Source organism: Sebastes fasciatus, chromosome 6 (assembly GCF_043250625.1).
Source record: "Sebastes fasciatus isolate fSebFas1 chromosome 6, fSebFas1.pri, whole genome shotgun sequence".
Lineage (NCBI taxonomy): Eukaryota > Metazoa > Chordata > Actinopteri > Perciformes > Sebastidae > Sebastes > Sebastes fasciatus.
In genome coordinates, this window is record NC_133800.1 from 27,292,965 (window position 1) to 27,319,322 (window position 26,358).

Sequence of the window (26,358 nt, forward strand, 5' to 3'; positions counted from 1 at the left end):
TTAAAGTGAGTTATTATTATTATTACCATCTGGAATAGCTTTGGAAGGATATTCCTGCCTGTTTTTTTTTAGTTTGTTTTTTTAGTTTTGCTGTAATATAATCCGGTTATTGCTGTGGGAATATGCTTTTAAATCCATTCTTTAAAGAGGGAAAATCCGTTTATTAACCTGCTGTTCATTGCACCACTGAGTCCACCCTCCAACCCCAGCAGCGCCACCCTCTCCTCCTCCTCTTCCTCCTCCTCCTCCTCTTCCTCTGTTCCTTTTCTGCTGCTTCCCCAGCGCTGCAGGTTGAATCTATTGCCCCTATTTCCTGTCACATGGGTTGGAAATAGGATCCCTGCTTACTACTATCTGTTCCCGTCTCTGTGGTGTCAGTGTAGTAGAAGCTGTGGGACCTGCCTTGAAGTTCAGGGACTTTTAAACGCCGGATAAAGAGCGACTCCTGCACAGACCCAGACAGACAGTCAGACAGTCAGTCAGTGAGAGAGTCAGTCCACCATCTGCGCATCCGTCCGTCCGTCTGTGCTGCACTTCACCTGAGAGCCGACTCTTTAATCACACCATGGATTCCTGGACATCCACATCTGCGCTTCTTCTTCTCGCTGGGGTTATTTCTTCTGCGGCGTTTAGTGTTTTCGACACCGGTGAGTCTTCAAACTTTTATTTTTCCACTCGCCTTAAGCGTCTCCAAAAGTTGCGCACCGGACAGGCTGTTATGATCAATGTCATATAGCACACTATTGCACACAATTTATTTGGGATATTTTTCCAATTCGCTTCCATCGGACATGTCACAGCATTTGCAGTCGCAGTTAAACTTCATTCATAGTTCAGTTTGGGTCCAAATCCCACTAATACGACACTGTTTCCCTCAAAGACTGCCTGATGTCTTTGCTTGGGGGTGTTTACAGAGGGCGGCCAAGAAGGAGAAATGTTGTTTTGCTGCTCTGTGAGCGGAGTGTCTTGTCTGATTAGACTATACAGTTTGCAGTGTTAACCTCCACACCTACCGGGTAAACACTTGTGTGTTTTCCAAATTTCCAAGAAATCATCTGGAGCCACGATGTTGTGTTTCTCTCTGAAAGCGTTTCGATTTAGAATCAGTGTTTATTATTACATGGTGTTTATTGCCAGGTGTGAGGTATACACAATAGGGATTTGCTTTTGGTGCAAGTCAAACAGTATAATAACAAAATAATAGGTAAAAACGTTAGAATAAAATAAGAATAAAACAATTGAATTTCTACCAATATACAATATATAAAATAAGCTATAAACACGATATAAACAGATAGTGCAAATATATATAATATCAAGCAGACGTTGGGGCTTGTAAACCCCCGAAACCAGCAGCTTCTTTTACGCACTGGACTCTCCAGCACATCCTGCACCTCTATAGTCCTGTGTGTGTGTGTGTGTGTGTGTGTGTGTGTGTGTGTGTTTACCTGTTCTGCATCAGCTGTTTGTATATTGCAGTCTTTTTGATTGGTCTTTTTTTAAAAAATTTTATTGTGTTATAAAGTGATTACAAAACAAGTGAAGACATATAGGGACATATATATAAAAAGACCAACATATATTATACAGAGAAAGACAAATAACAAAGTACAAAAACAAAACTAAAACAACACAAGGGGATAAAAGCAGGTTGAAGAATGTGTGAGTGTGTGTGTGTGGATAATGATAATGGGTGTGTGTTTAGCATTGAATAAGGCTAGATGGTCATATATGACATATATCTACTCTTAAACACATACAGATTGGTCATTTTTTAACAGTCATGGCTGAACATCTTTACCATGTTTTTAACCTTCATCATAATAAGCCTATTAAATGTAATGCTGCACTGCATTACTGGCTATTGTGTCTTTAATTGAACCGTAGAGACATCACCCCCCACCCTCACACCCACTCACTCCCACCCACTGAAATGAACTGGACACCCTCAGCTCAGTCATCTGATCTGATAGCATCCATTTAATTTGCCATCAAACTCCCATTAATACGCAAGGACATGCTCGCGTCTGTCTGCAGAACTTCAAAGTTTACAGCCATTTCAAAGCTGAATATTTTTGTTTGAATGTGAATACCTAATAACGATGACCACACAAACCGAGCTTCTCCTTGCTGTAATTTGTGCCGCGTTTCATGTCGGAGCAGCAAATCCTCATGCTTTCCTTTTTAATTTTTTTGTCTCTTAATTATACCCTTGGCTTTCAAATTAGAGGGTCCACCATCTGGGCTAGTGCGTAAGTACTCCCATGTGTACCTATGTATTAACAAAGTATTTAAAGCAATGGTATTCCCCCTCATAACACTGGGGAGAGAAAAAAAGAAGGGCCAAGTTTAGTTTAAGTCAGCTGTGCCATATTTACTGTACAGTAAAACAATAATTTCATGCGTCTACAAGAAGTCAGTCTCTCGTTGTGAATGAGAAGACTGTTTGATGCTCTCCTGGCTCTGTTTTCCCCTAATATGTTTGGACTGTGCAGGTCAAACTGAATGTGAATCCCAACAACACATAAAGGAAAAACCCTAAATCCCTTCTGCACTTATAGTAGAGACTGTTAGTTCAACTCTGTTTCTTACAGTCACAGATTATTTGCTAAATGTCTGGAGCTACAATAAGCAGAAAACGGCTCATAAATGTTAAATGTGAGTGGAAAGATCAGTTATTTAGTGTCAGAATAAAAGAATAAGGGCGTATTTCCAGACATACGGTTTTGTGCTCCTGTTTAACAGGAGAGATTAGAGGAGATTTGTGGTTGATTGGTGAATGGCATTCTGGTAAATGTAGGAACCTCAGGGGCAAAGTGGACACACTGAAACAAGCGGGGCTGCAGAATACCTCCCTGGATTGCACTGAACTAGTTGATGTGGATATTATAAAGGGTGCTACCATGTTATTCTTGTGGTTTAGCATCGTCCAGATATGAATGTGAGCTGTATCCGAAGAATCCCGGGCATGTCTGTGATGGTATTAAGAAGTACAATCTGGGCGTGTGCAAATATGAATTCTTAAACACAGAGTGATTTGCCTTTAACTCTCTCAAGCTGGGTCGTGCAGCATCTTATTAATGCTTTGCAGAAAGCCAGCCGCTGTTGCTTTTGTGACTAGTGTCTAAAACAATTACACTGGAGTGCTTTCACTGTCCTGGTAGACTGCAGCATCGCATCCAGCAGAAGTGGATTAACAGCAAGAGTGTTTTTCATCTTGCGCTGAGGGATAATAATGCGCTGAGTGATGCCGGTATATACAGTGGTGGAATGAAACTAAGTGCATTTACTCAAGTACAAATTTGAGGTACTTGTTCTTTTAATAGGGATGCACCGATACCGGATCTGATAGGCCGATACTGACTCAAATAGCTGGATTGGGTACGCATAAAAGATTAAACACCGGTATCGGATCAGTACTTGGTATCGGTATTGAAACAGTTGGATTGGTGCATCCCCTTGTTCTTTACTTCCATTTCATGCATCTTAATACTTCTACTCCACTACATCTCAGAGGCAAATATTGTACTTTATACTCCTCTACATTTGTCTGACAGCTTTAGTTACTTTTCAGATTACAGTTTTTCATCCCTTTCCTGTCCAGTGAAAACCACATATCTCCAGATGTGTTGATTTTGAATGTTTGTGATAAACTGAAGCATGAAGTGTTCCTTTATGTGTTGAGAAAAGCCTCCTACTTCTTAAGCGCAATAAACTCTTTAAAAAGCCTCTTGGAACAGCTGGAAAATGCATCATCACAAAGCTGAAAACAGGCTGTTTTTTCTGACACCATGAAAAGTTGACTTTTTAGAGATACGTGGTTTCTCACATGACAACGACACTACAAACACATGATGGTCTTATAGAATATGATGCATTGCTGTAGATTAAACTAACTATACATACTTTTACTTTTAAGTTAAGTTTTGAATGCAGGACTTTTACTTGTAGTGGAGTATTTTTACATTGTTGTATTAGTACTTTTACTTAAAGGACCAGTGTGTAACAATTAGGGGGATCTATTGGCAGAAATGTCACCCGAAAATAAGAATTGTTTTTTCGTAACCTTAGAATGAGCCGTTTATATCTACATAGAAAGTTTATATTCTACAGTAGCCCAGAACGGACAAACCAAATACTGTTTGGCCGGTGATAACGTTACTCGCTCCCCTCGCCGCCGCTCTCTCTCTCGCGCTTCACCACTCACTTCCCACGTACACCCACACTCTACGCACTCTTCTCTTACAACAACTGGTTCTACAGAGGGCCTTTTGCGTTTTCGCGTCGGCCAACGTTGCTCTCCCACACGCTCGGCACACAGAAGTTGTAATCTGCAACCTCACCGCTAGATGCCGCCAGATCCTACACACTGTTCCTTTCAGTAAAGGATCTTCTTCCACCACTGGGTATGCACACACGGAGTGAAAATGTAGCTAAGGGTTAGAGATGATGTGTTGGTTGTAGCTGGAGCAGCTAAGTGCCTTTATGCAACCTATAAATACGAGAATGGGCTCTTCTTCCGTACAGCACGCTTCATGCTCCCAGTATAGAGCGTTAGTTAACCACCGACTCTTACCTTTAATGTATACGATTTCTCTTCCACCTGAACTCGGAGGTTTTATAAAAGGAACTCATCCAGACTCCCACATGCTTATTTTGTCTGCTGTTGCTCATTTGGCAGCTGCTTCAGTCCTTCGTACAAATGTACACACAAGTGGAAGCTGAATCCTGTCAGAGCTGTCAAGATGAGGCGTAATTGAGTTGCTCTGTAAGCCGGTAATGATGTAGCTCACGGTGTTGTTGTCGTGAACAAGCTCGAGCTGGTTAATCAGCGGGGGAATTATTTTGTGCTTGATGTTGCTGGTTTCAATGACCGGCCTCACTGGCAGGTTGGTGAAGGGGGCCAGTGGTTAGAGTCCCACAGTGCACCTACATGTATGTCTCTTGTTTGTGTAAATGATGCATCTTTTTGAGGTTGAGGCAGCATGAAGTTTTGCTAGGTGGCTCATCTTTAAAGTGATCCTTTTTAAATTCAGTAGCAGGGTGATCAAGCTGTTTTCCTGTTGGCACATGCAGAGAGATAACCTAACCTACAATCTACCTTCCCCACCTGGGATCGGGGGGATGATTAAAGGAACATTTTGGGAAACATGGTTATTGGCTTTCTTGCTGAGAGTTGAATGAGAAGATCAATACCACTCTCATGTTTGTCTGTTGAATATGAAGCTTCCACCATAAGATGGTTAGCTTAGCTTAGCACAAAGACTGGAAACAGGGGGGAACAGCTAGCCTGGCTCTGTCCTCAGCTAACAAAATCCACCTACCAGCACCTCTGAAGGTCAATAATTAACATGTTATATTGCGTTTGTTTAAACTATACAAAAACTGAAGTGTAAAAACAATGATTTCTAGGCCAATTGTCAACAGGTACATAGCCTCTCTGTAAAACAGTTTTTACATTTCTACTCTTTGGTTTTTGTACGTTTTAAAGGTACAGTTTGTAGGATTTGGTGACATCTAGTGGTTTGGTTGCAGATTGCAACCAACTGAGTACCCCTCCGCTCACTCCTCCCTTTCGAAGACTGCGGTAACGTGAGCCACCGAGTGCAAAACCCTGGTATCGCCATTCGCTTCGCTCAGAGGCCATCCTCACCATAATAACACTACTTTAGGAGCAACGGAAGTCAGACGGTGGCTCTGCGGCTCCGTGAAGAGGACCTCCTCCCTATGTAGACATGAAGGACTCATTCTAAGCTGAAGAAAACACAACCATTCTTAGTTTCAGGTGATTATACACTAATGAAAACACATTATATTATATTATATTTCTGTTAATAGATCCCCCGCAATGCTACACACAGAAACGAGATATAACATGTTAATTAGTGACACATCCAGGCTAGCTGTTTCCCCCTGTTTCCAGTCTTTGTGCTAAGCTAAGCTAACAAGCTGCTGACTGAAGCTTTATATTTAATGGAGATATGTGAGAGTGGTATTGATCTTCTCATCTACCTCTCCGTCAGAAAATGAATATGCGTATTTCCCGAAATGTTTAACTGTTGCTCTAACAGTGTAGAAGCGAATTTTTCAATCTTTCTCCAGTCGTCTTGACTGTGAAAATCTCGTGAATCTTCTGGATAGTTTTACCTATTCAAGCATACAGTAATATTTAAATTGAAATGGAAATGGAAATGGGTAATTACTCGAAGGAGAATTACCTCATTGAACTGCTCACAGCTCATAGTCGTATACAACCTGTTACAAGGGATTGCAAGAAGGCATTGCTTTGATTGATGAAGGTAAGCAACAACTGATCACAACCGGTGTATCGCTGGACTTTCTTTCTATTACCTTTTAAAGGAAAACAGTTAGCTTTGGTTGTGGCTCAGGCTGAGGCTTGAAAAGGGCACGCTGTGACATTTTGGCAATATGAAATGCATTCTCATTATGTGATCACAGAAGACAGAGCTGTCAGAGATAAGGCCAAATGAAGAAAACATCAGGTTAATATCAGGTTGTGTTCGACCGATTGAATCTTGGACTGATCGGAGGCAAGGGGTACCTTATGGGCTTTCTTTTCATCTGCAGTCTTTGCCAAGTCTCTCTACTTAACTAGACATGCATGAAATAACTTGTAAGGCCACAGTGGGAAGATTTGTAAAGGCTGCGCTCTGTGCAGCGAGGTATCTTATCAAAACTAACTTTGCCGCAGGTAAATCAGCTCAATTATTTCCAGACCAAACTGGAGGTTTTTAAGCTTTTTACTCTCATTCAACGCTGGCACTCTTTCTTCCTTGAAGCACTGCAGGCACCAAATAGAGTGATGGGGGGATGAATGACAGCGTGTGTTGGGATTTCTTCTTTGTAGCCTGACATGCATATAAGCTGCTGCATAAACTGGCAACCCTCTGTTTTATCTGGCAACCCCGCTCCCTTTCCTGCTCCCTGTCTGATCGCTGTCCAGCAGGGCACGATGTTGGCCATGACTCTGTCAGAATCATTGCACTCGGCCGCAGACGGAACTGGGAGTCGCTGTGTGGCGCAGTAGGCGAGGTGAGGCGGCGGAGAGCGTGGTTCAAAACACTGCAAAACTCCTGTAGCTCGCTCAGAGGTTTGGATTGTAGTTATTGATGCTGCCAACAGCCGTGCAGCTTCTGTTTTCACCAGGTGGACGTGTGATTGATAGGAGTCTACAGTACATGTTATTTTCAGATGTTTGGCGTAACATCAACTCAGAGCGCGTTGACTGCGTGTGTTTGTGCGTGTGTATACTTACCTCTCTGTGAAAAACGCTGTAGAAAGGATGCCAGAAGCTTTTCAACATTTCCATGTATGCAAGTCCAGGATTATTGAGTATTTCTGTGTGAATATTTCTGCTTCTGTTCCTGCCCACGTGTGTAGGGCTGCAACTTACAATTATCTTTATTATCAATTATCATCTGTTGAAGTTTAATTATTCAACTTGGAAACCGCAGTTGATAGAACAATTCCACCACAAGGTCCATTTAGTCATCTGTAGATTTTGATCATATCACTTGACCAAAGTTGTCATGGAATTGTAGATCTTAAAATTTCCTTTTGAAGGAATGATCAAATGATATAAAAAAAAGAAAAGTAGCAAATTCTCACATTTAGGAGGGTGAAAATGCTCATTTTGCCATTTGATTTTATGACATTCGAGTAACAATTTAAAGTCGTAACACACATCCAAAACCGTTGTAGGCAGGTGCTGGACCAATAGATGACAGCAATGAAAATATTGGGCGGTAGAGCGGGTCGTCTGCTATTTGGGACATCGGCAGTTTGATCCCTGCAAGTCCATTCACCATAAATAAAGGTCTGCACACTGTAGCTCCCTGAAGTGCAGTCTGAAGAAGAGCATCTGCTCGAAACGTCACTTTTGGATGTGCTAATAAATTGCACTTAAGGGAACTACAGTGTGTGGACCTTTTATTTATATTTTCAGGACACTTGAGTAATCAATTAATCAGCTAATAATTTCAGCACTACATGTGTGTTTTTGAGTGAAGTTCAAACGTGAGGCAGCTGTTGCCAGCTGGAGCCTCTATAAACCTCCGACGTTCCTGCTTTCGATTTTAAAGGGGCCACGTCCAGTGCCAAACCATGAGGTCTCATATCCTCTATCTGATGTCCCTCCTCCCGCACACACACACACACACACACACACACACATTCACACGTACACACACTCCCACACACAAACAACTGTCTGTCCCAATCCACAACTCTTCCTCATACAGCCAATCACCCTATCCGTCTCGACTTAATCCACTCTCAACTTGTAAACGCAGTCCATAAAGTGCAGTTTATCACTGGCCTCCAGCAACCTTTCTAACCCCTGAGACAGAGGGATCTTTGTGAATGTGTGTGTGCGTGTGTGTGTGTGTGAGAGAGAGAGAGAGAGAGGTGCTCTGAATCGTCTGTCTCTGAAGATAATAACAGACCATCTTCAGCCACGATCTGAGGAAACACGAGCTTGTGTTGGCAGAGGTGATCTGCGATGGAGCGTTGGTTTGAGGAGAGACAGCGGGTTCTTAAAGAGTTTAACATAAGGGCTCTCGGTGTGCGGGTAAACCCTCCGTGCTCAGTGTGGGGAGTGTCAGAGGGCATTATGGGAAGAGGGTGCATGGGGTCAGGGTCTGGGCCTCAGATGTGGGCCTTGTGGGCCCTCCCGCTTTTCCGGTTCGGAGATGGAGATGGAAACCTCTCCTCCCCTTGTGAGCTTCTGTGCTGCAGACGCAAATACAGACAAACCACGAGGTAGATTGGTACTGTACTGTACTGTGTGTGTGTGTGTGTGTGTGTGTGTGTGTGTGTGTGTGTGTGTGTGTGTGTGTGTGTGTGTGTGTGTGTGTGTGTGTGTGTGTGTGTGTGTTAGGGCTGTGTATTGGCAAGAATCTGGTGATACGATACGTATCATGATGCAGGGGTTACGACTCAATATATAGCAATACTGTAAGTAAGGCGATATATAAATATATAAAAAAATATATTGACGTGTGATTTAATTAATTGCACAAAAAAACCCTCCCTCAGTGTGTAAAGGCCTTAAGAGGAAACATCAGTTTTGTAGCTCTTCTCTTTTTCTGACTTTTGAGACAATGTGAGTTCTTTGCCTTTTACTCAAGGGCATGCAAAAGTGCCTGCATCAATCACAGGGCAGAACAATCTACCGGAGACACATGGTTGCTTTTACTGCGTAGTTTCTCATCACTCGTTGGGATCATGAGTAAGCTGACAAAAGGGCTAATCTCCCTAAAACTTTTGTACACTCTGTAAAACTTTATACTCCTTTTAAATGTCCTGTGAGTTGCACGCAGGTTCATTCACTATGTCCTGGTTGTTTTTACAGCGAACCCAGTCAACCTGTCTCCTCTTTGTGTTGTGTCCATGCACAATCAGCTCCACACCAGCCCATATTTAGCCCTCACGAATCAATGGAATGCCCCAAGAGGTGAAGTTTACCAAGACACCAAAAAACACCAACAAAAACCAACGACGCATATCGACTTTTTCTGACACTGGGACTGCAAGTTGACCGACAACAGACCAGGTTGTGGAGTTACAGTGGAGAGATGCTGGAATGCTACTTTGCTATTAGCTCTCCGTGTTGATGGGGTAACACATGCGCTAAAGTAGGCAGCTATGTCACCTTGCTAACATCGTTACCCGAATGAAAATAGCAGAAATTTGAGATTCAATTATTTTAAAGTGTACTCAAAATATGGGTGCTGAAACAAAAAATGTCTTCCAGTTATCATTTTGATAGTTGAGCGCTGTTTCCAGCTCTTCTGCTGCTTTCTGCTGTTATATATTGTTGTAAATTGAATATGTTTAGGTTTAGGACTATTAAAAACACCTTGAAAAATAATGCTACCAGGTTTACGTGGCGGAGGAATAACAGACTAGGAAGACTCTCTACCTCTGAGCATCACCCAAAGGTAGATTATAAACTAAGCCATGATCATACAAACCTCCAGGTCTGACAGTAACACCAGCTCACAGTAGCTTCCTAGTAGTGATAGATGAGGAGACAGAGAGAATTGCGCTCATTGAGAAACCAGACATCGAGAGTAAAAAGGCTGAAATGGAAGAAAATAGACCAGAGTATTTTCCTTCTTTGCATATTCCGACACTCATGATACTCAGCGTGTCTTGACTTGTGAAGACAGGCCAAAGTTTTGAAGAATTCCCTCATTTACTTGGCCGAAAGTAAAGTTGAATCAGGCTCACAGTTGGCAAAAGAAGAAGAGGAAAAAAAAGCTCTAGGTCAGAAATGTGTGCTGCTGTGTCAAGCTGCTGCCCATTTACTTCCTGTTGACCTCTGGGTGGTGCCCTCGGAAGGTCAAGTTGCAGGCAACGCCCTTGTTCTTCCATGCCAAGGCATTGGACCGCCCACCAAACCACCAACCACTAAGACGGAGAAACAGACCTTGTTATTATAAACACAATCATGCTTATTATCGTGCCACTGTGCTTCGCGTCCTGTCGTGTTCAAAGGCTTACATTTGTTTTATCAAAGTGCCTCTCTCTGTGTCGTTCCCCGCTCTCTCCATTCACTCTTTGAACTTCCGCTGAGCGCAACTCTTTTTTTTTTTTTCCTCTCACCTTGTGCAAATCACCACCTGCTCAGGCGGTTGGTCGGGCGACCCAGCATGCAAAGCAGCCAGGCTTCAGGATCTGTGGTGGCGATGGTGGCGCCTGGGCAGCACCCCTCAGAGGTGACGAGGCGTGACCGATGCGATAGTCATGTAAAGCTGCAGAGCGGAGAGAGAAACGGGCGTCCCCAAACAAAGTGGTGCGAGGTTGAGTGTGTCGCTCCGGTCCGGTCCCTGACCCACGGAGGCGGTCTCGTGAGACAACATGGAATTAAGCTGTCAAGCCGCTGCTGGCTGTGCAAAACTGTCAGGCTTGAAAGAGATAAACAATGTTGAGGTGGGAGAGCGCACACATGTGGCCAGAATAGTGGTTTGTGAGGTTTTGTTGCTCGAAGGTCAGTCAAGACCAGTCAGAGTATTTTTCTGAATGTGCTGTGACATGTTGGTTTTGGATGGAGCTCCGTAAAGCAATGTAACCTCATTACTTATTCTATCACAACTCTTTTCATCTCTAGATTGTTCTCCAAGTTTTCTTCCTCCCTCTCTCGCAACCGATTCACCTCTCTCTTCCCTTTCCCTCGTTTGCACATTTTAATACTATTATGCATTAGCTGTGTTCCCTGGCCTCTTCGTGTACCTTGACATTTGCGTATGCATGAGGAGGCCCACTCCAGTCAATGCCAAATGACATTCTCTCTCTCAGCTTCGCTGGTGCTCTCTGCAGCAGTCGGAGCCCATCAGCTGGAACACACTCCAGGGTGACGGGGGTAAATCAAATAGTGAGAGAACAGTAATGAAATACCATAGAGCCTTATGTTCTTCTATGAATTCTATTAACTCTCAAACAAACAATTGTTGTCATTATCAAAACTCAATTTAATTCACGGAGAGTGGAATTTTAAAGGTTTTAAGGCCCCGGGCAGGAAGTAGCTGATGCATGAAAACATTACACAAAATAAAACGTTCTTCTTCATCGCTGGAGTTATATACTGAGGTGAAATAAAAATAGAGCGTTATCGGCTTTGGGCGTCTTGATAGAAGGAAGTGCAGCTTTGCTGTTCCCTAACAGCGCTCGTTTATTTCTGCATTTCGAAGAGAACAGGAAAAAAACGATTAGACTTTGGTTTGATTTGTTTTGGTACAAGCTCCAAACCACCCTGGCTTCCTGTCTCTGTATTTCTCTTTTTGAACATACTATTAATAAATCTTTTGACATAGTATGATTAAGGCAAATTAGCTGTTATTCTTTCTTTGATTCAAACATGTAACATGTTCCAAACATCCCGCCAGTGATTGGTTGGCTGTTTTTTTACACGAATCTCCACAGACTGAGTTTCAAAGCAACCATGTATTTTTGTGGTGTCACATTCAATTCTGAGTTTTGAGAAGCGTAACCAAGAACATAACGGGAGGATATTGAATTGCTACTGTGTGAGACGTGACCTGTCCGGCGAACCTAGTTCTTTTTATACTGTAGTTATGGTTGGGCCAGGGCCACTGAGGTCTGCGCTCTACTGCGGTAGAGTAATGGCAACCACTTTAAATAAATGGAGAGTAATTTCGAAGCTGAGCCCCGGGGTCTGGTTTGTGTCCAGCTGAAGCAGTTTGTGGCCGAAGAGGCAAATTGTCGCCTTTCCTCCTTGCAGGAAACGCCCACAGACGGCACTGATTTGACAAGGCCAAGCAAGTGGACATGGCTAAGTGGACAGAGCAAACATTTGGACAAGTGAAGGGAGCAGACGTAGCTAAGTGGACAGCAAACAAAGGAACAAAGCCAGTAGCGGGCAGAGCTAAGAAGCCGTGACGGGGAAATGTGAAGTGGATCAGAGAGCGCAGAACAGAGGTTGGACAACGTGTTTCAGTGTGGTCGTTTTTGAAAGAATATGGAAATAAACGTGAATTAACCCGAGCTGTGATACCCCGGCGACAGTTGACTGAGCTTAAACAGTTCATGGACCCTACCTCACAAACAGGAACATCTCAGTCAACCGTTTTCACAAACAACCATTGTCCCTCAAGCTACGGAGCCAGTGATATCCCCTTGCAACGCGAGGCCCTTTGAAAGAGTTCTGAACTCAAAAGGGGTGAAACCCAAGTCACCAAGAGGCCCTGATTTAGTTGTCTGTCCTGCATCGAAGGTGAATACAGCTCCCCTAGGTGAACACAAAAAGGGCTGGGTCTGCAGCAGCCTACGCGGCACCAGCCCACGACCAACGCCAACCGAGGGGTGGTCACACTCGGCCGATGCCATGAAACAGAATCTGCCCGCCCTCAATAGATCCACCGTAATGGATCCCCTTCTCAGGGAGGCCAGTGGGATGCCCCCTGTCTTTTTTACCAGAGCCATCTGGTTCCCAGTACTGCTGCTCTTCCCACAGCCGCACAAAACCACAGTGAAAAAGGATCGCTTTCACAATCAAGATCAGGAACTGGAGACGTGGCTGGTTAAAAGGGGTCTGAATGTTGAGCGCTGTGGTCCCCTCTGCAGCAGCCTATTGTGCCGCTGTTATTGTGTCCTTAGAAGTGCACTCTGTTGCGGTTTATCTGACAACCTTTTGTGATTTGATACAGTGGAAATGTGTGCTCCGTTCATACTCTGACCAGGTCAGTCAGACAAGATAATTAAAAAAGGAAGGTTTAAACATAATAGAGTGCAATCCACAAATTGAGATGTGTACTTTAGCGATTATGATTGGCGATTGTTCTAAAGCCAACAACCGGCGGTTCAGTGTAGCGAGAGATTAAGGCAAAATGTCTTGACACAAAAGGAGATTTTCTCCACAACGTACATGGATTTAAAGTGTTAAAAAAATCTAAACAAGCCAAAGAATGCTGAAGGAACAGACCTCCATCTGTAGTTTACAAAGTTAGACAAAACAAACACACTGGTGCCTTTTTATTCTGATGTGTTTGCCGCTCTCTCCAAGCGAGCACGTTGGGGATTCATTGGATGCAGATGGGAGCGTGTTTGTGCTCCACACATTGGGCCTGTTCCTCCACCACTGCAAGCAACAAGTAAAAGTTGAGTTAAACCACAGCATTCAATATCATCTATTACTGTTCTTTCCATGTTGCCTCCCGTCCATCTATTTCTCTGCGCTGCCCAAAGGGTGACTGAAATCCACCACTGGTCAGCTTCAGTTACATTTAATCACAACACATGGCTCTAAGCCTCACTCCGACATTTGATCAACTTAAGCACAATTTCCAGTAACCGTGTTGTTCTCAAAGCTTCCTGTAAAGCTCAGGATTCCCAGGCTGACATGACACTTGGCTTTGGTGGATTCTAGAGAATATCAAGACAGATTGAGTGAGGTCTAATTTAGGTTTTTCTATTTTTTTTGTCAATTTGTACAGCAATAAACAACACGTTCTCATCCCAACTCGTCACATACTGTACTGAGTTTTTGTGAGACCCCGTGGTGTCACTTTACGGTCGCAGTAAACTAGACGTTGTGAATTCAAACAAGAACATTTGCTTAGGTTGTGGCAACAAAACCACTTAGTTAGGTTTAGGAATAAAACATCATGGTTTGGCTTAAAATTACTATGTTTGTAAAGTGAAAATGAAACTGAACATTGTGAACAAGGGAAACGAACGAACTAGGGCTGTAAAAGTTAACGTGATAATAAGGCGTTAACGCAAATTCATTTTAACGCCACTAATTTCTTTAACGCATTAACAACTTGCAATTTTTAATTAACCTCTTAAAAGTCCGACGGGCCGCCGGAGGTTGTAGCGGGCTCAGTTTTAAAGCCAGAGTGAAGATACTGGCATCATATGAAACTAGAAAACCTAAAGAATCCATTGGTACCAATCATGTTTGTTGTCACGACGGAGGTTAAATACGCTCCAAACTTGCGCTAAATTTTGGCGAGTAAAGGGGTCAAAGGGGTCTTTTCACCTTTGACCTCAAGATATGTGAATGAAATTAAGTCATAGTCAAGTCAGCACACTGACACACTGACAGCTGTTGTTGCCTGTTGGGCTGCAGTTTGCCATGTTATGATTTGAGCATATATTTTATGCTAAATGCAGTACCTGTGAGGGTTTCTGGACAATATTTGTCATTGTTTTGTGTTGTTAATTGATTTCCAATAATTAATATATACATACATTTGCATAAAGCAGGCATATTTGCCCACTCCCATGTTGATAAGAGTATTAAATACTTGACAAATCTCACTTTAAAGTACATTTTGAACCAATAAAACGTGCAAGTAATTTGCGATTAATCACGGTTAATCATGGAAAATCATGCGATTAATCACGATTATATATTCTAATCGATTGACAGCCCTATTAGAACAGCTGATTGTGACGTGAAAGTGACACTTACCGCACGTAACACGAACAGCGGTCTCCTGGATGAAAGCCTTGTGTTCGTTGGACCCGTCCTCCTCCCCTCCCGCCCCCCCTATGTGTGTCTTTTTGCTCTTTAAACTACGTCACCACACTCCCGGAGCACTTTCTTTGAGCGTTTAATATTGCCCGGGATAGGTTTACATTGTAGTTACTTGAAAGCCGTGACAAAGCGTCTGTATTTTATGCCCTGGGAATGAGAACGGGCTGCAATAAAACATAGACGTTAGGGGGTAAAAAACCACAGAAAATTAATCAGCAACTATTTTGATACTCACTAATTTAGTCAGTTTTTAAAGCATAATTAAAAAATTTTAAATGGTTGCAGCTCCTCCCCTAGATGAAATGCCCCAGATTTTCTCATTCCCCAGATTATACTATTATGGTGTCACATGTGACAGCTGGCAGGGAATCTCCACAACAGGAAATAACTAATCAAAGCTGGAGAGCAGAATCGCCTCTAAACAGCAGCAAAGGGGAAACCAGAAAGGATCCTGTTTGAACGCTCTTCTAAAAGGATTTTCAGCAACACCTGCACTCTCATCAGCTACAGCATTGAACATGGGAAGTGAGCAGTCAACTGTTTATATCCTCAGAACCAAACAAAAAGCTGCCATCGGCAAAACTACTTTGATTATCAGATCCTTTAAATCTCCTCTGCTGCTTTACACAATGGCTTGAGCTTCTCTTGCCTCAAGTCTTGATGTGATTCACTCAGGAGGCATCATTCTGTTTTAATAATAATGTCTGTTAAGAATAAACAGGAAAACGAGCTGAGCTTTTGATCTCTTGCAGCAATGTGTTTTTTTTTTTGTAGTTTGCATTAGCGGGGCAGGTCACATCGCTCCCTCCCCCTCGCCCCGAGGCCTTTATTTATCCGAGTCAGACCTCATCTTCCCCGCTACCCTGTATTCACACAGGACCTCAGGATAGAAGAGACAGAAGAGGTGGTGTGTGTGTGTGTGCGCGCTGTAATGGTTGCACTCAATCCCTTGCAACAGTACTGACAGACCTTCAGCCCAAACCACATATAATTTACATTCCTCAGATAGCAGCTAACCTGAGCACAAACAGGACGATCGAAAACAGGTGTGTTTAGCGACAACCCTTTTTCTTTCATGGTTCACCTTTCTTTGAGGTGCTATCTGGCTTTTATGTTATAGCTTATAGTGGCTTAACACAGGGGGCGAAGGGCCTACGTATGGATCTGGGGTCCATCACTGTGTGTGAATCAAAATGTTATCATCGGAGCAACGTGAAATCATCCTACGAGAGAGCGGACGGGAGGCCAGGCGAAGCCGTACCGGCCCCACAGCTTACATACTGTTACCGCAAATTGATTACTGCCTTCGAGAGGTTGGCCCACTGTGAGGACAGGAGTTAGGGAATTGACACACACACACACACATTCAGTGGGTGATATCTACAGTACAGAGACGAGGGGGTGAGAATGGCATCACCACAATGACACTGGCCCCTACCACCGAGGGAACAAAGGAGCCTGTGTGCATGTTAATGTGTGTGTGCGAGTGTGTTCTCCTCTCCCTCCACATCGGATCCATCTTAAAATACTGCGGCTGCTCCACTGATGAAAATTGCTCCCTTTCATTCTTACTGTAAGTGCATCTGGGGGGGAGTATGGGTATGAGGGGGGGAGAGGGAGGAAAAAAACGAGCTGGAATGATGTGGGCAGGAGTGCATATTAACGCATGTTTTGTCGCTGCATATGTTTATCGGGGGGATCTGACAGTGCAAGTTGACTGAGAGATCATTTTACCATCCATTTACAGGCAAAAACAAAAAAGACAAGCTTAAAACACCCCCATGCAAGGCACGCACAGCCATTAGCAACAGTGAGCCTTCATGACTTGTATCACAAGCCGTAGATCCTCCGGTTATCAAAGGCTGCATGCGATGAGGAACCCATATGGGGTTGTGTTATTTTCTTCACAGAAGACACGCATTAGCGAGATATTTTTTCTCTCCCTTAAGCCCTGCGTCGGTTGTTTATTCGCTGGTAAGAAGGCCCCAGCACGCAGCTGTGCCACAGAGCTCCTCTGGAATGAGATTTGTACCTTCAAAGTGGCGTTGGAGACGCTAGCTCTGTGTTTGCTGTTAATTTTACTATCCTGCTCTTTGTCGACCTTGTCTATAACACGGGGGAAATGTAAAATAAACCCAGTGTTCACTTCATTGGTGCTGTGCACAAGAAGGAGAAAATTAGAGCCTGGGTTAACAATCTGCGGGATCATAAAAACGGTCTTTGTCCCACCCTGACTCATTCTGTGTTTGCCTCTCTGTTTTCTTCTTTCTTTTATGCTTCATTTTGCTTCCCCTGCCACCGCTCTGTCTTTCACAACCCTGCCTTCAGTCTCACTGCTCCGCTCTAATTTGCAGTTTGGTTTAATTTAGGATGGATCGATCCCAGACGCACTAATTGTGCACCTTTTGAAAGCTCTGAACCGAACACCCTCAGCCCACCTCGGCTTCTCTATCTCTGCACCCTCCCTCCTTCCGTCACTTATGCTTTCTCCTGGCTGCACACGTCTTGTTTACTCTGGTGTCAGAGTTGGTTTAGTTGGCAGGTTCAGTGGCAGGAGATTCCCTCTTCTATTTGCTTAACCGCTGTCTTCTTATTGTACGAGGTGTGTGATCGTGTGTATGCGTCGGTGTGTGACAAACTGCAGAAAAAACAAGGACGGCGTTAGAGGTGAAGACGCTTTTAATCATGTTTGGAAATATAGCCTCTTTTTAGCAGCAGATGTGGATTATGACTTGCGGAAACGGTAAGGAGGTGCCAGAGGGAGGTAATTGAACGCGACACCTCGTCCGCCCTCGTGTCAGGTTGGCTGGCGGGTCTCTGATGTCGACATTCTGCAGCAGCTTTTTTCCCCAGGGTTTCAGGAAGTCCCTGAATGTCCTTTACGTCACTGTCAGAGTCTGCAGCCCATCAGTCACTCCCTGAACGTCTGCCAAGTAAAACTCAAAATCGTCCCTCCTCGTTCCATTCTTGTCCGCTCACAGAGCCAACCTTTGGTCAGTCTGCGCTGTGCGCTGTCAGAGATCATCCCGGCCGCTATGGGAAATCCTACAAAGGTGGATGTCTTATATGCTTTGCTATATTTCCTGATTGATTTTTCAAAATCCCTTGAGACATAACACTTAAATTTAGGGCCAGAGAGCTTGCGGCAAAAAAAAAAAAAAAAATCCTTTTATGCTTTCCATTTTTGTGACAAGCAACTTCAAACAGAGGGTTTTTTTGGCAGCGCGTTCAGCCCACCGCTGGCTCCAGCAGATTAGACTCTTTCCATTACGGAGCTAAATAATAGGGGCCGCACTAGAACGAGATGGGGCCATGTTTTATAGGTGCTACCCAGCAACTTTGGCAGGGAGTCCTGTGGGTCTGTGGCTACTGTGGTAGTGAACTCAGGAGGTGGTGCAGCGGAGGGTTTTTGCAGAGGAAGAATGGTGGCGATGGAGGCTATTTTGGGACTGAATGAGGTCTTGGTTTATGGCCTGGTTATCTGGGGCTGCAACCTATGACAAAAGCATAAGGACTTTAAAATCCCATTGAGGAGTCATTGTCTGCACGTTTAACTAGTTAGAGGCATCTGTTCTCATCTCCTGTTTTTTTATTGCACTTTCATTGACCCTCTTGCATGAGGGCACTTTTAAAAAAAAAAAAAAAAACTCTTACAGGAGAGGAGAGATCAGAGGAGCAGGGAGGCGTAGTGTGGTCCATTAACTGCAGACACCCCCCCTCTGAGAAATCACTGACTTCTCCTCAGCAACATCCGACTTCATTAAAAGAGCCTCACTGAATCTGAGACTATCTGTGAAACCTGGATAATAAATGCGAAGCAGTCCTCCTGCGTCCTCTGAAGTCTGATGTGGTTTTGATGTGGAAATGGATGCTGCTGGGGAAAAGGGGAACCAGACTTGTGTTGCAGCCAGCTGTGTCGTCGTCCCCCCCCCCCCTGAAAAGAAATCTCTAACCCGCTACATCTGGCCTGGTTTGGCCCGGCCCTGCCCTCTGTTCTTACTACACTGACATTAATGAGGCCCACAACAGTAATGGCTACCAGGACACAGTGGAGGGGAAACATATTGTGGCAGGTTGTGCATTGATAATCTGCCGTTTCTGTCATCTTTGTTTGTAGACTTTGGACGCTCTCGGAATCCCCACTGAGCAGCCTCCAGTATTTGGTGATGTTAGTGCCTGTACAAATTAGCTTTTTTTGTGCTTAATACTGCACACGCATGTTTCTATTATAGACTCATTCGGTGTAATTTTATTATAGTGGAAATATTGCTCATGCACTAAGCCTGTTTTGCTGTCCCCAGAGCTCGAAGCATATAATAAAGATGGAAGGAAGCTCTTTATGTCAGCCCTCTGTGAGGAAGCAGTCGTCTGTAATTATCGCTGCTTTTCATCCCTCGTAGCAACAAATAAGTGCTCTTGTGTGACCTGGCAACGGAGCTCAGAGAAACCGTTTGTTTGTAAGCTTGTTTGTTTTTGTTCTTGAGATCACATGACCAAAGCCCCATACTCATTTCTCTCTCTCTCTCTTTCTCTCCCCCCCCTCTTTTCCCGGAGCATCAAGTGCATTTGAAGTTGCAATGTGGAAGTCATTAGCCACAAATCCCAACCAATATAATAACAGGGCGATTAGCTCTCTCTCTCTCTCTCTCTCTCTCTCCCAGTGATCCTCTGCTGTTTTCCTTTTTTCTTTTTCTCCCGTCGCCGGGGTGGTGCAGTGTTCTGTGAGCGCAGGGCTTGGTCAAGGGCGAGTCCGCCTCTTCCCTTTCCCGGACTTTTTCTATTTGTAGATCTGCATGTATTTTATAGGAGGCTTTTTCCCCCCCCTTCTCTCCGTCTTTCATGCGGTGGTGGTTCTGTTTCCCATCACGGCCTATGATGAAACCACAAGAAAGCCCAGGCCCATGTGACGAGGGCGCAACAGTTGCTTGGTGACAAGGAAAGGGGTGTGAGATGGGGACTGGCCGTGTTCGGAGGGGAGTGGGCCTGGAGTGGTGACGGTCCAATCAGCGGATGAGCTCTTCATTTCCTCCAGGGCAAGGATAAAATGCTCATATCCACGCCGCTCCAAAGTAAAATTGTCCTTTCCTCTTAAGCTTGATAGATGTGTGGCCGTCCGCAGGGCTCTTAATCGGACCATTCATCTTTAACGATGGCCTCACTTATCTCTGAGTCCTTGCAGAGCCGCTACTTCCCATTCCCACCACAAACAAATGGTGCCTCGAAACCACCTGGAACAACCCCACAGCCCCCCGCCTCCCCATCTCCCTCCCGGTGGCAAAACGCTGCCATATTTACCATCTCGTCCTGGAAAGCCGACTTGGCCACAGCAGGGTGGGATGATTGCCAGCAGCAGCTCGTTCCAGGCGGACCATGTGCAGACGGGCTCTGCTTCATCCTGAAACACCAGAGTAAAGTTTCCTGAAGGAGGAGAGGAGGCATTCACAAAGTCATTTGGCTCTTTCTTCTTTGATACAGTGTGTTGAGAAGCGCTGCATGCAGCCAAGTTCAGTCATTTTAATGCCCGCTCTTTTCGAGGAGAAGATATTTGAAGGACGTGAGCTCATTTGGGATGCAGCCGGCTGCCCTGTCCCTGCCTGATGGTATCCTCTCTGACTGGGGCACTAACAGTCGTGATTGCTCTTGGGGAGCAGTGACTCATGATTGTGCTTGTGCCGCTGCCAAACTCTCAATAGCAGTGTTTCCTTCTCTGTCTTTCTGTTGCCGTGGCTGCCGGCATCCAGAAAAATGTAAATGCAATGAAAATCCATGTCCAATGTCCATGTGCAATCTGATTCCTGTCCTCCCAAATTAGTAGGGGGTGGGGAAAAAAATCGATTCACCTATGTATAGCAATTTATTTATTTATTTTTTATGATTTTGAAATCGATTCTTTTAATGCCAGGATCGATATACAGTATTTGCTTCATTGGAGTCTATACGGAGGTAGAAGGAAGTTACCGCTTTTATTGTTGTAGTCAGTGTAACCTGACGTTCTGTATCTGTCAACCAACACAAACCAAAAAGTAGAAAACGGCGGAGGGTCCGCGTGGATACGACCTGCACCCTCACATGTTAAATCCAACGTGGTAAATACTACACATACAGTAAAGTATGGAAACACTTTGGGTTTCACACATTGCAGGAAAAACACAGCTAGACACCACGGCTAGAGCTGCATGCTACCTCTGTCATGGACAGGAAACGTTATCGTATTGTGGTAACGTGCGGTCAAGCCGGTCTCATCTCCGTGGTCAAAGAAGCCGACGCTACAACTGTAGAGCACCCATATACTGACATTTATGTTAAATACAGTCAAACGGAGCTGACCATGGATGTTTCAAGAAAATGGAGCTGACGGGCGAGCTAGCAACGAACTTGGCGAAGTTAGAAGAAGTATACACGTTTGACTACGTGCGGTTTCCAAAATAAGGTGTTGACAAAGGGAACTGTATATACAAAATACATATATGGAAATAAGATTGATGGATTATATTCACCAATAGTTTAAAACATAACATGTCTCATATATTAAAAAGAAAATACCACTAAGTTGTTAGGGAAATGTATTAATAAATAATTCCTTTAGGACATTTCTGACTACAAACGTGCTGAAAATCAAACAATCGCAATACTTAACGATTGCAATACATATCGAATCGTGATAGTATCGAATCAGGAGATAGGTGAATCATCCCAGCCCTACAAATTAGTAATGTATATATCATATTATACAATGAATGCCATCATTCTTGAACTATACCAGGGCAGCTGACACTAAGTTCTCCAAAGCTACCATCTGCCTCCTTTGCACATGCAACAATTGAGACCTTGCAAACGTGCATTATTTAACACGCCTCCCCTGTCCTCTGGGTGTCAAACCCAACAATAACTTGTGTCCTCCACCACTCTCATCGCTCCCTCGTGTAAGGCTAGCAAGAGCACGACCCCCGTTGTTACACCATTAAGCTGTTTTTCTAATTTTATGGAGTCGTGTTCCGCTTCAGACACAAGTGGATTTACGATCGGGTGGTTGATATCCTTGCATGCCGAGGTGGTATTAATTTACTAAGAGAGCCATTTACAGACAATAGAGTGGCATCATAATTGCAACCTGACACCCTGCAGCTCCTTGCTGCTGTTGAACTCCTGTCAAACAGACGATGGATGGCTGACGAGCTTGACTGAACAGCTCAGCCGAAACAACTTTAATTAAAAGCAAGTATGGCTGACACACTGAGAACAGCCGGGGCCTTTGATTTACTCTAAAATTAAGTGCAGCACTTTTGTGGTGGATGCACGAGCCTGGAATGCGTGTTTGCGTGCAAGCTAACTGCTGTAAATATTGCAAAGCGTGGTCGAAAGTATGGGGAGCTAATTACTAAACACAGGAAACTTTCACAACATCTATTTCTTGTCTCTGTTAATTCTGCATTATACACTTTCTGAACATCTTCTAATTTAATCGACACACAGACGTTTGATTTGGGAGTTTATTGATCTCCCAAAAAGACTAATCCTTTCTAGGTCTTTTAAGGGGAGAAGCTACAGGTGAATCTGGTAAAATGTGTAACTAATAGATATCACCATGAAACTTCCCCAGTTGATTACTTACATTAAGGCAATTGTTTTTTGTATTACAAGTTTTCTGAAATTCTATGTTTAATCATGCAAATGAGGCGTTATCTTATTAAATATGCGCATACATTTCCAGGACGAAATGTAAACATTGGATAAAACCAGTTTCAAAATTCTGGTTTTACTTTGTTGACATATTTGAGTCAAATTTTTTTTACACAAGGGATTTTTTGGATATGTATTTTTATCGCTCCATAAATCAGAAAAAAACTGTCAACAGCCGTAAAAGAAATCAATTTTCGCCATGTTTTTAGGTATTAATATAATATAATATAATTTTGTATAAATCAGGCTGTGAATGATATAAGAACAAACCCGTCTGTAAAAACCTTCAGAATATAGATAGGAATGAAACTGGAAAGTTTGGTGTATGTAAGTGCTACTGAAGTGGAGATTTCTGGCTCAACGTCTGAGAAAACACTTGTTGTGAGAAAACGGCCTTTAAAGATATGGATTGTAAACACACTACAGGTGAATAGGGTAAAACTTTTTAACTAAGAGATATCACCATGAAACTTTCCCAGTTGATTACTTACATTAAGACAATTATTTTTTGCATTACAAGTTTTTTAAAATTTTATGTTTAAATTTGCAAATGACCCCTGATCTACTGCTAACTTTTGGTAAATTTAGGAGAAATCTACCCACGCAGCTAGACAAAGTAGTAAAATAAACACCTAAATGTGTATTTTGTATGTTTTTCTTTCCACTAGTCTGAAAGAAGACATTAAAATCGCAAAATTGACCACTGCATAAAAACAATGTTTTTACCTGTAGGGTCTCTATTTAACTGTCATTACTGACGCTACCTGGCTCCTCTAAACCTGGGGAATGGCATCTAGAGGTTGCCATCTAACGATGGACCTGGCAACAGACTACAGAAATTGCATTAGCTGTGAGACTAAGCGATCCCCAAAGATATGTTTGTCTGTAAAAGAGTTGAAAGGGGATGACAGAAAAAGCCAAAGCAGCAGAGGAGAAACGAGTAGAGGGTGGTGAGAGAGGAGAACATATGATAAGATGGGAGAGAGAGGAAGTTGGGAAACCTTGCACTCGAAAGAGAATGAGAAAGAGCCTTGGAGCACAGCTGGTTCACCAAGGGGTGTAATGACTGTCATATTGCAATGCATTAGCTCATACTCATAGCCCAGACAGCTTGACTTGATGAAAGGGGCCGGTCATTGACAAACCGCATACATAGCAACAAGACCCCATGGAGACGAGCCAAACAAGCGAGTATTGTTCTTTTTCTTAGTAGTATTTGATTGACAGGCCTGAGGTGAAATAGTTCCATGTGCTTTTGCTTGACATTTTGAAAAGTAGATAAGCCAACACTAGAAAGTGTCAATGCGTATACTGTATATTAGAACGTCAAACTGTTGCCCTTGTAGCATCGTTTGCATCTACTCTTTGCAACTTAATGAATAAATACTGTATATAGACAGTGAAAAGAAAGTTTTAATCCCCACTGTCTACACTGAAGGAGTATCTTACAACCCTGTGTCCTACAAAATTGCACTCCCGTACAACTAAACTGCATTCTTCAATTACGTTTAGAGAGAAACGTATTTTCTCCATGATTACGGTTGCGGTTTTAAGCAATTTTAAACATTTGGTTTGAGTTGTAAATTGAAACAAAACAAAACAAAAAATGCAACAAAAGTACTTGGTTAGGATTAGGCATCAAAACTTCTGGGTTACGTTAAGTAAAAAAACATCATGACCTGGCTTAAAATGACCACGACTTTGAAACAAAACAAAACAAAAACGCAACACTTTTATTTTCAGCGGTCTCCTGGGGGAAAGTCCTGTGTTTGTTTGACCCATCCACAAAAATTTTTTTAACGCCCCTAATTTCTTTAACACAACGTGTGAATTTTAGGATGTAGCGGGCTCAGTTTTAAAGCTAGAGTGAAGATACTGGTATCATATGACACTAGAAAACCTAAGGAATCCATTTCCTAAGGGGTCCCTTGACCTCTGACCTCAAGATATGTGAATGAAAATGGGTTCTATGGGTACCCACGAGTCTCCCCTTTACAGACATGCCCACTTTATGATAATCCCATGCAGTTTGGGGTAAGTCATAGTCAAGTCAGCACACTGACACACTGACAGCTGTTGTTGCCTGTTGGGCTGCAGTTTGCCATGTTATGATTTGAGCATATTCTTTATGCTAAATGCAGTACCTGTGAGGGCTTATGGACAATAATAGTCATTATTTTGTGTTGTTAACTGATTTCAAAATATACATATATACATACGTTTGCATAAAGCACTCATATTTATCCACTCCCATGATGATAAGAGTATTAAATACTTGAAAAATCTCCCTTTAAGGTACATTTTGAACAGATACAAAATGTGTGATTAATTTGCGAATAATCGGGATTAACTATGGACAATCATACAATTAATCACAATTAAATATTTTAATCAATTGACAGCCCTAGATATTATACAACGAAACTTCCATTAACGATCGCTCGATAAACTGTGTCACCTGCTCTGTGCGTCGCTCGTTGTACTCATGAATGTATAAAGAGGACTGGATACAGCGTTTGTGGCAGCTCCCGTTCATTCCTATGAGAGTTGCTCAGTGCTCAATTCCACCATTTGACGAAAAGTTGCTTCAAAGGCCAGCACTCTTCCTGGAGGTTTAGTTGTACTACGTCGCTTGCTGCAGCCTTCCACGGTCTATCATTACAAACATATATGTGATACGTCAAAGATAAACATAATCTGCGATTTAAATACATTTCCCTTCAGAAGTGATTGAGAATGCAGTTTAGTTGTATGGGGATATAATTATTAGGAGACAGGGCTGGAGTAATCATAACAGTCACATAATAGATTAATATTTTCCATCCTAATGCAATCAAAAGAGGAATTCAGTTGTAGCCGTTAAAACTCTTTGACGGGAACCCCCCTCCTGAGGCTGAGAGCGATGAGCGTTGAAGGCTCATCACGCTCCCATCAGCCATTGTTTATTTGAATTCCCTCTTACAGGGAAGAAAAGCCTTCCCATCAGCCATTGTTTTGCCTTGGGAAACCAGCTCTCTCTCTTTCTCACTCTCTCTCTGACTTAGCCATATGGTTGTCATACACTTCCTGGAAATTCAAGCCATGTTTGCTTTTGTTGTATATCTCTGGGCAATTTCTTTTTCAATGGTCATGCGTTGACATTATTACAGTGATTGATCTTGCTTTACCACGTTTGGCCAGAGCTGAAATGAAGTGTGCAAAGAATACAATTATTCCAAACTTATTGTCTATGATCATTCCAAACACATTAAAACATTTAAATAAGCACGAGAGTATTTCAGTGAATCCAGATTCTCAATAAAGCAGGTCACATATGTGGCTGTCTTTTATACATGCCAATTTAAAAGCTCTCGCCAAGCTTTAGATTTCCATCTTATCCCTTAGTGCAGACACCAGTGATTTCTCTCACTCTCTCCATCCCATTTCTCTCTTTTCAGAGTGTTACACTGCCAACGGAGAGGACTACAGGGGCTTCCAGAACCAGACCAACCTGCATGGTGGTAAACCCTGCCTCTTCTGGAACGAGACCTTCCAGCACCCTTACAACACCCTCAAATACCCCAACGGAGAGGGTGGTTTGGGCAGCCACAACTACTGCAGGTCAGTCCGTTTTCTTCATCTGGAAGTTTAACCAACATAAAGAGTTCACTTTA

At 43.2% G+C, this 26,358-nt stretch overlaps 1 protein-coding gene across 3 annotated transcripts in view; it reads left to right on the forward strand.

The window, feature by feature from the left end:
* Window positions 1-253: 253 nt before the first annotated feature.
* The window catches only part of kremen1 (kringle containing transmembrane protein 1), a 67,866-nt gene continuing 41,761 nt past the window's right edge, over window positions 254-26,358 (forward strand). For 2 of the 3 annotated variants that reach the window (XM_074638972.1, XM_074638973.1), the window contains exons 1-2: window positions 255-647; window positions 26,143-26,305. In XM_074638972.1, coding sequence (XP_074495073.1) covers window positions 566-647; window positions 26,143-26,305 — 245 coding nt within the window. In that variant the 5' untranslated portion in view covers window positions 255-565. Of the gene's footprint in view, window positions 648-26,142; window positions 26,306-26,358 lie in introns of all 3 variants that reach the window. The other variant, XM_074638974.1, reaches the window with a different exon arrangement.